The following is a 14,121-nucleotide window of genomic DNA, read 5'->3' on the forward strand; positions in this document are numbered from 1 at the left end:
GGAGTTCAGAAGAGTGAGGGGGGAATCTCATAGAAACCTATCAAATTCGAACAGGACTTGACAGGATAGATGCAGGAAGGATGTTCCTGATGGTGGGGGAGTCCAGAATCAGGGGTCATAGTCTAACGATACGGGGTTAACCTTTCAGGACTGAGATGAGGAGAAATTTCTTCACCCAGAGAGTGGTGAGCCTGTGGAATTTGCTACCACAGAAAGCAGTTCAGGCCAAAACATTGTATGTTTTCAAGGAGTTAGACATAGCTCTTGGGTATAAAAGGATCAAAGGATATGGGGACAAAGTGGGAACAAATTACTGAGTTGGATGATCAGCCATGATCATAATGAATGGCGGAGCAGGCTCGAAGGGCTGAATGGCCTACTCCTGCTCCTATTTTCAATGTTTCTATGAATTCTGAAGTGAAATTGTTAGATTTGATTAGCTTTGGGCTTGGACTGATCAACGGGTTCTTCAGTAGGTAGATTCACCCTGACCTCAATTTGAGTTTTCTGGTGACTCATACAAGTGCTAGTCACTTTAGGGCATTTTTGTTTCCCTTTTCTCTTTACTGTGAGGAGGGTATCTTTGCTAATCGCCCCATGTCCTCTGGGTCATTCCTGCTCACAGGTATCTGTCCAGCTTTCACTGCACTCCCAGTGGCACTTCGACTTGGTGAGGCATTACCCTCACTGTTGGTTTGTCCTTTTGAGAACTTTCCTTGTCCCTGCAGAATTCTGTAAATGCTGTTAGCAGCCTTGGTAGGGTGCCTCTTTGGCCTGCATTTACATAGGACACTGTGGGGTCCAATTTTTCCAACATTTCAGGAAGTAGGTAGTTCCATTTGGGAAGCCTCCCGGCCCTCCTTTAACCTGTCCTCACTGTCCTTTTCATCCCCTTCCTCCCTAACTGTCAAACAGACATGTGCTTATCTGTCTCCTTTTGTATATAGGCTTAGAGGGTCCCCCAGTCGCAGATGTTTTCTGCGGGGGGGAAAGGGGATGAAAGAGAGAGCGAGAGACAGGGGACCAGCAGCCTTCTGTACTACTGTACACTCGGTTACTGTTTGTCTGTGTAACAAAACTTGTTTCTTCAGAGATGAACAGGCAGTCACATATGGCTCTTTTCAATCCCCTTTGTTTCTAATGAGGTTTTTCTGGAATCTTCTAATGAAATCCAAGGTTCTACATGCCCCAGGATGTCCATTCACACTTGGAGGGGGTTGACTCTTTCAGAGTCAATAGGTGGGGATGGCCTTGATGACCGTGCTAATGAATCCGTTCTAGGTAATTCAATCACTTAGTGCAAGCCATTGTCCTGGCTGGGCTTCTTGTTAGACTTTGTCTCCAGTCCAAAAAGTTTAAGGCAAGTTTCCAACTCATTAAATTAATATTTCCCATTTGGCATATAGGGTTTTCCTGACAATATGCTGTGTAGTTTTACTACAGTCCCTTAGAACTGTCAATAACAGGTCTCCCTTCAGCACCAGAGGGGGAAAAAAAGTATTAAATTACTCCACAGGTTCCACGTTTATCACACTCATGATTCAATGACAGGCCCAATTCCTCAGACTTGTAGAAAGTAGTAGGTGGACAGCAGTAACCAGTAACATTAAAGACTTCCCAGCACATTCAAACCTGTAGACAAAAACCTAGATTACTGTACCTGTTCTGACACATCCACCCGAGACAGAGCTAACTGGACCTCTTCCTCAGTCATATCCAGATCAAAGTCTTTTTCCCAGTCCTCACTAATGTCCGTGCTAGATCCTGAAATAAGTAACAACTAGTTAGAATGAAAGTGATCAAAAATGTGAAAGTGAATTTATTTTTTTTGAAGGAAATGGTCAAGTGAAAAACAATTGGCAAGTTATGCAAATATTAAGTTCCTAAACATCCGCAGCCTCTTTTCTAAATAACTTTCTGAATTATATATTAGTGTATTAGTTATCCATTTAACATTTTTTATTGTCCAAAAGTCTATTCTTTTTGTACTAAACTTAACTCTTTTTCTCCTGAAAGCACAGACTCCTGGCTGGATTGTTGCTCCACAGGCATCAGCCGAATTTCAGTACCTCATGTAACACTATGTGGATGGGGAGTGTCAACAGGCTCTTTGACCACAGTGCGATCAGTCGTCCTCAAATATTCACACACACACTTTTGCTGCAAAGGGGGATATAATCATTTGGAGTGGGAATACTGGCTAATTTCCCTGTCCCCGACTCAGGGGTGCCAAAACTAACTGTAGCATCCTTGTCACCTTCTTAGCTAAGTTTAGCTGAGTACAGACTGGGGATAAATCTAGGCCTTCCTAGAATCTCTCAGCTGTTCACCAGCTAAACCCACTGAGTATCAGAGGAATTCTATTTTATTAGCAAATATTCTTTGATGAGAATAATTTTCAACAATTGTTACTGGCTTAATTATTCTATAAGCATCTAACAGTTTACATGATGTAACTATGGTAGCTAATGACGCCAGAGATTATTTAAACTTGGTCCTGCTTAATTACATAATTTAATCTTCTTAAATGTGCAATTAAACCAAGAAAACATTGGCCGCCCTCTACACATGTGCAATATACACATGCACAACCCCCTCACCCCCAAACTCTTATTGGTCACTTAATGAGAAGCACTCTGGTATGTATCCACCTTGGAGTGTGCAGTAAAGAAGCCTTTAAATAAAAATAAAACACTTTAGAAAAAAGTTGGGGGGGAAAAGCCTCAACATAGAAATTATGCAATAAATGCTGAGTAATCAACTAATCAAGTTTATAAGTTTATATAGTCCCAAAGGATCAGAGAGCAAGTATACAATAAAAAGATGGTATACAGAAAAATCTTCAAGCTAAACCTCACACTCTTGCACAACTGGAAATGTATTCAGAAACATAAGAAATAGGAGCTGAAGTAGGCCATTTGGTCCTTAAAGCCTGTTCCACCATTCAATAAGATCGTGGCTGATCTACTACCTCAACTCCACCTTTTCGCACTATCAACCTCTGTCTTGAATAAACTCAGTGACTGAGCATCCACAGCTCTCTGGGGCTAGAGAATTTCAATTCACAACCCACTGAGTGAAGAAATGTTTCACCTCAGTCCTAAATGGCCAATCCCTTATTCTGTGACTCTGAGCTTGAGATTCCCCAGCCAAGATAAAACATTCTCAGCATCTACCCTGTCAAGCACCTTAAGAATTTTGTATGTTTCAGTTAGATCAGCTCTCATTCTTCTAAACGCCACTGAATACAGGCTCAGTCTACACAATCTCTCTTCATAGGAGAGATTGCATTTTGTGTGTAGAACAGTATCAATTTCCTACAATGAGTGTGAGAGGACCTTACACTAAAATAGAAGGAAGAACTCTATGCAGTTAATTTTTAACATTAACTGTTGGGATAACTGGTAATACCACAGGTTCACAATGATATTGCATGAAGTCCGAAGTCATATAAGACCATATACTACTGGTTCCTTGATCTGCAGCACAGCACTTTTTAATTACAAACAATTCACTGCTGACATATGATACCACTGGCATATTTGAATTTATTTATAATGAATACTTTTAAAAAGTTGTTTTGATATTAGGTGACCAAGGGATATGACTATACTTGTTTTCTCTGAAAATTCCCTAGATTTGGGGAAGGTTCCGTTAGATTGGAAAATAGCAAATTTAACTCCTTTATTCAAAGAGGGAGATAGAAAACAGGAAACTACAGGCCAGTTAGCTTAACATCTGTCTTAGGGAAAATGTTAGAAGCTATTATTAAAAATGTTATAGCAGGCATTTAGAAAAATTCAAGGTAATCAGGCAGAGTCAACATGGTTTTGTGAAAGGGAAATCATATTTAACCAATTTATTGGAGTTCTTTGAGGGAGTTACATGTGCTGTGGATAAAGGGGAACCAGTGGATGTATTGTATTAGATTTCCAGAAGGCATTTGATAAGGTGCCACATCAAAGGTTATTACAGAAAATAAAAGCTCATAGTGTAGGGGGTAACATATTGGCAAGGAAAGAAGTTTGGCTAGTTAACAGGAAACAGCGAGTAGGCATAAATGGGTCATTTTCTGGTTGGCAAGATGTAATGAGTGGTGTGCCACAGAGATCTGTGCTGGGGTCTCAACTTTTCACAATATGGCAAATATGCCATATGCAGGCTGCTATGTGAGGCAAGGGAGGAGATGGCAGGGGCTCTGATACAAATTTTCAAATCCTCCCTGGCCACAGGAGAAGTGACAGAGGACTGGAGGACAGCGAATGTGGTACCATTATTCAAGAAGGGTAGCAGGGATAAACCAGGTAATTACAGGCCTGTGAGTCTAACATCAGTGGTAGGGAAACTATTGGAAAAAATTCTGAGGGACATTGGAGGGGCAGGGATTAATCAGGGATAGTCAGCATAGCTTTGTCAGGGGGAGATGTGTCTAACAAATTTGACTGAATTTAACGAGGAGGTGACTAGATGTGCAAATGAGTGTAAAGCAGTTGATGTAGTCTACATGGACTTCAGTAAGGCTTTTGATAAGGTCCTGCACAGGAGATTGGTCAAAAAAGTAAGAGCCCATGGGATCCAGGGCAATTTGGCAAATTGGATCCAAAATTGGCTTACTGACAGGAGGCAGAGGGTGATGGTCGAGGGTTGTTTTTGCGAGTGGAAGCCTGTGACCACTGGTGTACCCCAGGGATCAGTGCTGGGACCCTTGCTGTTTGTAGTGATTTAGAGGTGAACACAGGAGGTATGATCAGTAAGTTCGCAGATGACACGAAAATTGGTGGTGTCGTAAACAGCGAGGAGGAAAGCCTTAGATTACAGGACGATATAGATGGGCTGGTAAGATGTGCAGAGCAGTGGCAGATGGAATTTAATCCTGGGAAGTGTGAGGTGATGCATTTTGGGAGGACTAACAGGAAAGGGAATATACAATGAATGGGAGGACCCTAGGAATTACAGAGGGTCAGAGGAACCTTCGTGCACTTATCCATAAATCACTGAAGGCAGCAGCACAGGTATATAAGGTGGTTAGGAAGGCATATGGGATACTTGTCTTCTAGCCGAGACATTGAATATAAGAGCAGGGAGATTATGCTGGAGCTGTATAAAATGCTAGTTCGGCCACAGCTGGAGTACTGTGTACAGTTCTGGGCACCACACTATAGGAAGGATATGATTGCACTGGTGAGGGTGCAGAGGAGATTCACCAAGATGTTGCCTGCGCTGGAGCAATTCAGCTATGAAGAGAGACTGGATAGGCTAGGGCTGTTTTCCTTAGAGCAGAGAGGGCTGAGGGGGGAACTGATAGAGGTATACAAAATTATGAGGGACATAGATAAGGTAGATAGGAAGAAACTTTTTCCCTTAGCGGAGGTGTCAATAACCGGCGAGCATAGAATTAAGTTAAGGGGCAGGAGGTTCAGAGGGGATTTGAGGAAAAATATTTTCACCCAGAGGGTGGTTGGAATCTGGAACACACTGCCTGAAGAGGTGGTAGAGGCAGGTACCCTCACAACATTTAAGAAGTATTTAGATGAGCACTTGAAACACCATAGCTTACAAGGCTATGGGCCAAGTGCTGGAAAATGGCATTAGAATAGTTAGGTGCTTGATGGCCGACATGGACACGATGGGCCTGTTTCTGGGCTGTATAACTCTATGACTCTATATAAATGACTTAGATGTAGGGACTGAAGGTTTGGTTGCTAAATTTGCTGATGACACAAAGATCGGCAGGAAGGCAACTTGTGAAGAGAACATAATGGGACTACAAAGGGATATAGATAGTTTAAGTGAGTGGGCAAAGACCTGGCAAATGGACTATAATGGGGGAAAGTGTGAAATTGTCCACTTTGGCATGAAGAATAAAAAAGCATATTATCTAAATGGTGAGAGATTGCAGAGCTCTGAGATGCAGAGGAATCTGGGTGTCCTAGTGCATGAATCGCAAAAGATTAGTATGCAGGTACAGTACATAATTAGGAAAGCTAATAGAATGTTATCATTTATCACAAGGGGAATTGAATACAAAAGTAGGGAGGTTATGCTTCAGCTATACAGGGCATTGGTGAGACCACATCTGGTGTACTGTGTACAGCACTGGTCTCCTTATTTAAGGAAGGATGTAAATGCATTTGAGGCAGAGAAGGTTTACTAGACTAATACCTGGAAAAGGCAGGCTGTCTTACGAGGAAAGATTGGACAGGCTAGGCTCATATCCGCTGGAATTTAGAAGAGCAAGAGGCGACTTGATTGAAACATATTCAGATTCTAAGCGGTCTTAACAGGGTGGATGTGGAAAGGATGTTTCCCCTTCTGGGAGAATCCAGAAGTAAGGGTCACTATTTAAAAATAAGGGGTCGCCCATTTAAGACAGAGATGAGGAGAAATTTTTTCTCTGAGGGTCATGAGTCTTTGGAATTCTCTTCCTCAAAAGGAGGATATATATTGAATATATTTAAGGCAGAGGTAGACAGATTCTTGATAAGCAAGGGGGTGGAAGGTTATCGGGGGTAGGTAGAAATGTGGAGTAATTAGTTCAGCCATGAACCTATTCAATGGCGGAGCAGGCTCGAAGGGCCAAGTGGCCTACTCCTGCTCCTAATTCATATGTTCGAAAAGAATGGGCAAAACAAAATCGCCCTGCCATTAGGAAATTAGTTACCTTTTTACTCTCGAATGCTCCTATTGTCCAATAGGACAGACAAGTTAAGAGTGTTTAGAAATACCTTTAAGATACATTGAATTTCGAAATGCATGGATCCTTAGGACCAAACTAACTGCAATCCCATTTTTTGATACACTTTACTCAGCTATGATCTATTAACATTTTCTGCACTACCATGGTAGTTCCATCATCTAGCATGGAGAATGTCCTCATGGAGACATTTTACAGCAGTTGGAAATGGATTAAAAAGATTCATTTTGTTTGTGAATTCAAACAACAAAATTAGAAAATGGATGCTTTTGTTGCACCTAATCTCTCTACATTCTAGTGATGGAGTGATCCATCAAAAAGTATTATTCAAATTCATATTCACCCAGTTCTTGCTCATATGTGTCAGAAATTTTTTAAAGCCTCAGAAGTTTTGCTCTTTTCCATTTTCCATTTTGGAGATCCCCATCTCTTTTGGCCCAAATAGACAACATGAACCTCAAATGATTCACTTTCCTGCACAATAAGATTTAAAGACAAACATTGTTGTTATACAACAGTAACATCGGTCAATTTGTGATTTTTAACTAAAGCAACTTAGATGTTAACAGCCCCATGCCACACATACTGAATCTTTAATTCTGTACATTGGCCTGTGTTTATTAATAAATCATTACCTGATCTGCCATTAACATGTAATGTTAAAAAGTTAAAACTCTAGGTGATCAATCTGACACCAAAGTCACAGCTAAGATATTGTATATAGGCCAATGTACAGAATTAAAGATTCAGTATGTGTGGCAAGGGGCTGTTAACATCTAAGTTGCTTTAGTTAAAAAATCACAAATTGACAAATTTTATTGTTTTTTTAAACATGCCTATAACTTCTTTTGGTTACCTTTTTAACTAATGTGAACCATCAGGTTATTTTCCATTTTGCCCCCAACCCACCCTCTCTGTGTATACTCTGAATGTACACTCCATTTGTAACAATATTCACCTTTCTTTCCATTATTGGAAGGTGTCGATTTTCCACTGTCGGAGTTAAGTTCATACACTCTCAAATCAATTGGTCCATCATCTTTTGTAGTCTCCAGTCTGCTTGTGTTCTTTGCCTCAATCACTACTCCAGATACTGCAGTAAACTCCTTTGTTTTTTGATCTTTTGTTGATCCATTTGCCTCTTTGTCCAAGGTTGAAAGCCTATCCTTAGTCTTGGGAATCTTGGGCTTCAATTCCTGTTCTACCACCAGCTCCACGCTGGTTTCTACTACATTCTCTGCAATTTCTTTCACAGTCTCTTCAGACCTAGATGTCTCACTGGAAGTAGAGATCTGGTTTCTCAATTGGAGTTCTGTGGAGATACTGACAACATTTACAGATTGGTGTTCCACTGGCATTTGTGTAATGTCAACAATATTCTGGTTCTGAAGTTCAATTGTGTCTGGAGATTGCACAGGTAATATTGGGCTTTGCGGCATATGACGAAAATCTGAGTTGCGAGGCAAAGCCCCAACGAATTCATCTGAAAGAGTACAAGCATTGAGTAGAGAAACCATGGACATACACAAGAATTTTTGAGATGATAAATCTTAAGAAAATCTACAGCAGAACAAGAAACATGAAATATGTACATAGGGATGTGACAATGACTGAAAATCTTCCACCAAATGATCCGTAATTTCACTGACCTTTTCCAGCTTCACTAATATTCAGTCAATGTGAAACTTAACAAAACTAAAACACTTGAATACATCAAGGGCATTTAATTATCAGAAGATATTTTAATCTCGTGTAAATCCCGACTGAGCTCACATTTAGGATCTGGAGTGCAATATTCCTGCAAAAGAACATCTATGTTATGAGGTGATGGAAAAGAGCAACATGAATACAAGGTCTCTAAATTTTGCAGTGATGTTCACAGTTGAACTTTTCATCAGAGGAAAGAATGAAGGACACATGTACAAGAGATCTTAAAATAGAGAGAACGACTTAGATGCAAGCAAACTAGCGACTTAGATGCAAGCAAACTATTTGACTGGAAGGCCAGAAACAGGAGTTCAAAATTAACAAGCCTCAAGTGAGATTTGACTTGTGGCTTCCCCTCCCCCTCCCAACTTCATAGCAGTAAACGCATGGAACAGATTCCCAAAAAAAGCAGCTAATGCATCCACTAATTCCTCCAGAAACAGGCAAAATTCAAGTTAGGAATGGGTTTGAATTTATAGATAGCAATACTTTCTTGGACATAATTACCATATTTCTTCACTTGAGGGTAGAGGGAGAGAAGAGAAAGAGAACTTCTTTTCTTATTCATTCACAGGATAAGGTCAGCATTTACTGCCATTCCTAATTGCCCTCGAGAAGGTGACGGTGAGCTGCTTTCTTGAATACAACTCAGAGGCACTGGATACAGCAAAGGCTATGGGCCCTGACAACATCCCGGCTACAGTACTGAAGACTCGTGCTCCAAAACTAGCCACATCCCAATCAAAGCTGCAGCTACAACACTGGCATCTACCCGACAATGTAGAAAATTGTCCAGGTATGTCCTGTGCACAAAAGCAGGACAAAGCCGACCCAGCCAATTACTGCCTTATCAGTCTCCTCTCGATCAGCAGCAAAGTGATGGAAGGGGTCGTTGACAGTGCTATCAAGCAGCACTTGCTCAGCAATAACCTGCTCACTGCGCTAAGTTTGGGTTCCGCCAGGGCCACTCGGCTCCTGACCTCATTACAGCTTTGGTCCAAACAGAGACAAAAGAGCTGGACTCCAGAGGTGAGGTGAGAGTGACTGCCCTTGACATCAAGGCAGCATTTGACCGAGTACAGCATCAAGGAGCCCTAGCAAAACTGGAGTCAATGGGAATTGGGGGAAGACTATCTGCTGGTTGGAGTCATACCTAGCACAAAGGAAGATGGTTGTGGTTCTTGGAGGTTAATCATCTCAGTCGCAGGACATCATTGCAAGAGTTCAACACTGGATGACTGCAATTCCAACAACACTCAAGAAGTTCAAAACCATCCAAGACAATGCAGCCGGCTTGATCGGCACCCCATCCATCACCTTAAACATTCACTCCCATCAGCACTGGCACAGCAGCAGCAGTGTGTACCATCTACTAAGATGCACTGCAGCAACTCACCAAGCCTCCTTCGACAGCACCTTCCAAACCTGTGACCTCTGAAACTTAGAACAAGGGCAGCAGACACACGGGAACACCACCAGCTTCAAGTTCTCCTCCAAGCCACACACCATCCTAACTTCGAATTATATTACGCTTCCTTCACTGTCGCTGGGTCAAAATTCTGGAACTCCCTCCTCAACAGCATAGTGGGTGTACCTTCACAACATGGACTGCAGCAGTGCAAGGTGGCAGCTCTCCACCACCTTCTCAAGGGCAATTAGGGATGGGCAATAAATGCTGACCTTGCCAGCAGCGCTCATGTAACACGAATGAATAAAAAAAAAGGCCAATTAAGAGTTAACCACATCGCTAAGAGTTTGGAGTCACATACAGACCAGATTTCATTCCCTAAAGGACATCAGTGTACCAAATGGGCTTTTAATGACAATCCGGTAGTTTCATGGTCACCAGCACTGATACTAGCTTTATACTGCAGATTTGTTTAATTAATTGAAATTTCCCAGCTGCGATGGTAGCATTTGAACTCCTATCCCTGGATCATTAGTGCAAGCCTCTGGATTGATTACTAGTTCAGTAAACATATCTACTTTGCTACTGTACTCCTAAATCTGTGTAAGACAGCCAGCCAGGATGAACAGTGCAGAAGTAGGGAACAGACTGATCTAGAGTTTTGCTCGACTTCCTTAGAGATTGTGCATTCATGTGGAATTTTCATCCACCCCAGAGATTAAACAGTGTCCACGAAAGGGCTGATTGTGTACAATCCATGAAGGAAGCAGAGTTAATGGATCGAATAATATCTTCTCATTTCATGCTTTGAGTTTTCTAGCCTGATTTTTTTTAGTTTCTGTAAAATTCTAGGCTCATTTAACAAATAAATCAACATTGCCCCCTATTAATTCAGCATACTTTGCTTTTAACTCTACAATTACAGTTTCAAAATAGCAATAACTGAAGATATGTTCAGAAAGTATTCTACATTTGTGTTGAAACTGAATGTTTAACATTTGATTATTAAATTAATGCTTCGGGCTGTGCTTATTTTAAATGAGCATTTCAAGTCCCATTTCCGTAATACAAAATCACTTTTTCCAACTCAATATTCTCTACCATGCAGTATATTAACATTTAATCTCTTACATTTGATATAAACTTACAAAATAAATTCTGTACACATCTGATTGCAAAGGAGATCTTGGAAAAGAATCTTGAAAAGTTTGCCATTTTTAACATCGACACCAATACATCACAATTATGTGAGCAAAAGAAGAATAACTTCACAGACTCTGATATTTTAGGGAACTATCAGAATCCTTACAAAAACAATTCTTACAACACAACATACTGTTGCAACAGAAATTTTAGCAAAAGCTGTTCACTTTTCTGTTTAACCTCCAATTTATATACACAGTAATTTACTAAAATGTTCTTACCTTCTTCTTCTTCCCACCTAAGCTCCTCCGAATGAGAAGTCTGTTCTGCTCTCTGCTTCAATGCTGCTCTCCTGGTTTCCTCCTGTAAGAAGGCACATTGACAGTTAGCATGTGCTCCAAACAATGCACTGAAAATTATATTAATAAGGAAAAAAATCACTGGACACATTGTTAAACCAGATGCTTAATATTAAATTAATAAGCTTATTCCAATTTCTTAGATCAGAAACTACAACAGGATGCAAAACTTTAAAAAAAAGATAAAGTTTGAAAGAATATATGTTACATTTTAGCAAAACTCTTTATACACACAATGAAGTAGTATTATGCTCAATATCCGATGCAAGCAAGTTGATGAAAGTACAGGTATGGAGAAAAAGGAATTAATTTCAAAAATAATTTCAGAACACTATTTCACATCATTTGAATTTCCAAGTTCCTCCCTTGTCTGTATCTTCAACACTTGTTCCCAGCGAATTACTCAACCCTATTGCTCTCCTTCGTATAGTCAATCCCAGTCCTTCAAGTCAGAGAAGCACAAAACATGCCTGGAGCACAATAATGCACTCATAAATCATCAAATTTGGAGTGACTCTGTCAAGTATTACTGTACTTGACTCTTGTTAGTCAAAACCATTTATAGCACAGGATTATACTGGACAGCAACAATGATCTCTACCCCACACCCCCATCCCAAGTGCTTCCTTAGTTAACATTACCCAAGCCTATCAATTTCACTGCAGAAAAGAGAGAATCTTACTTTTCATCTCCAAGATCAAGACACCCCACTCACCCTTAACTGCCTTTTTTCAGGCACCATCCTACTTCCCTTCAAAACCACATCACAGTTGCACGCCTGACCCTCCCCACCCACCCCATCCATGTTCTCAAGATAAAAACTCATCTCCAAAGTCCTCTCCGCTCCAAGATTCTTGAAGCCATTATCACCCTGATCTGTGCCAATATCTCCCAAAACTTCCTGTTTGACTGCACTGTCAAAGTTCTAAATGTTAATCTCTGTGACTGCAACCAAAATACAATATCCACATTCATCCTCCTTGAGCTTTATGCAACATTTAATATGACTGACTATACCATTACCTCCAAGGCGCATCATGCAGTGCCTTGAAGCCTTCCACTCCATGTTTTCATTTTCACCATTCACAATACATTCCAAATTTCAGTGCATTTTTAACAATGGTTTCTTACCCTCCCCTGTACCATCACCTTCTGGACTTCCCAAAAATCTATCTTCAGTCCTCTCCTCCATGTTTACACGCTGCCCCTCAGCAACAACATCTTGAAACACAGGGCAAGATCTCACCAATAAGCTGATAATACCCAATTTTCTCAACAGCTCACCTGCCTTTGTGCTTGTCCAAATATCAAGTCTTAGATGAATCTCAACCTCCAGCACAAATTCTGCTCCCTTGGAGTTGGCTTCATTCCCCATCCCGACTACCTCAGGCTCAGCCAGACCATTTGTAATCTTAGCATCCTATTTGACCCGAACTGAACTTTAAACGTAAATGCTCATCATGAATACTACTACTTTTACCTCTACTGCTACAACACTGGCACGAGCTCAGCCCTTCCACCACTGAAACCCCTGTACACACCCCTGCCCCTTGCAACCTAGGCTTTTGTAATGCTCTCATTGGTGGCCTCACACCAACAGTAAACTCTATCACAATATCCTGTTCTATATGTTCTACAGGCAATGGATACGGTAAAAATTGAGAAGGGGGTGGTACTAAAAAGACTGGCTGCGCTCAGAGTGGATAAGTCACCTGGTCCAGATGGCTTGCAGCCCAGGTTACTAAAGGAAGTGGGGATGGAGATAGTGGAAGGGCTTGCCATAATCTTCCAATCTTTCCTGGATACGGGGGAAGTGCCAAAGGATTAGAGAGTGGCAAATGTGACACCCTTATTCAAGAAATTGTGTAAGGACAGTCCGAGCAACTACAGGCCAGCTAGTTTAACATCAGTGTTAGAAACAATAATCAGGGGGAAAAAAAGTTGACAGACACATGGAGAGGTTCGAGTTAATTAAGGAGAGCCAGCATGGATTTATAGGAAGGCAAATCATGCTTAACTAACCTAACTAAATTTTTTGATGAAGTGGCGCAGTGGTTAGCACTGCAGCCTCACAGCTCCAGCGACCCGGGTTCAATTCTGGGTACTGCCTGTGTGGAGTTTGCAAGTTCTCCCTGTGTCTGCGTGGGTTTCCTCCGGGTGCTCCGGTTTCCTCCCACATGCCAAAGACTTGCAGGTTGATAGGTAAATTGGCCATTATAAATTGCCCCTAGTATAGGTAGGTGGTAGGGAAATATAGGGACAGGTGGGGATGTGGTAGGAATATGGAATTAGTGTAGGATTAGTATAAATGGGTGGTTGATGGTCGGCACAGACTCGGTGGGCCGAAGGGCCTGTTTCAGTGCTGTATCTCTAAACTAAACTAAACTAACAGAGAAGGTTAATGAAGGGAATGCAGTAGATGTTGTTTATATGGATTTTAAGAAAGCATTTGATAAGGTACCATATAAAAGTCTGGTTAACAAACTTGAGGCCCATGGAATAGGAGGTCAGTGTTCAATTGGATAAAAAATTTACTTAAGGACTGAAATCAGCAAGTCATAGTAAATGGTTGCTTTTCAGACCTGAGGATGGTATACAGTGGTGTTCCCCAAGGGTCAGTGTTAGGACCACTGCTTTTTTTGATATATATTGTCATGGTCATGTAGCTTTTTTTTTTCCAGAATATGCAGTTTGCTTTTAAGGCTTGCAAGGGATCAGTATTGCTTTAAGGACCAGCAAGCCTTAGGAATTATAGGAAGGTACGTTTTCATTGCCTTAGAAACAGCCATTTGGAGACTGCGATTCAAAGG

At 41.1% G+C, this 14,121-nt stretch overlaps 1 protein-coding gene across 2 annotated transcripts in view; it reads right to left on the bottom strand.

Moving 5' to 3' along the window:
* Window positions 1–14,121, bottom strand: part of bsdc1 (BSD domain containing 1) — a 50,446-nt gene that overhangs the window by 13,299 nt on the left and 23,026 nt on the right. For both annotated transcript variants that reach the window (XM_068011783.1, XM_068011782.1), the window contains exons 8-10: window positions 11,234–11,315; window positions 7,653–8,177; window positions 1,661–1,764 (exon numbers count right to left, since the gene is read on the bottom strand). In XM_068011783.1, the coding sequence (XP_067867884.1) occupies window positions 1,661–1,764; window positions 7,653–8,177; window positions 11,234–11,315 (711 nt within the window). The remainder of the gene's footprint in view (window positions 1–1,660; window positions 1,765–7,652; window positions 8,178–11,233; window positions 11,316–14,121) is intronic.

The sequence above is a fragment of the Heterodontus francisci genome, chromosome 31 (assembly GCF_036365525.1).
Source record: "Heterodontus francisci isolate sHetFra1 chromosome 31, sHetFra1.hap1, whole genome shotgun sequence".
Lineage (NCBI taxonomy): Eukaryota > Metazoa > Chordata > Chondrichthyes > Heterodontiformes > Heterodontidae > Heterodontus > Heterodontus francisci.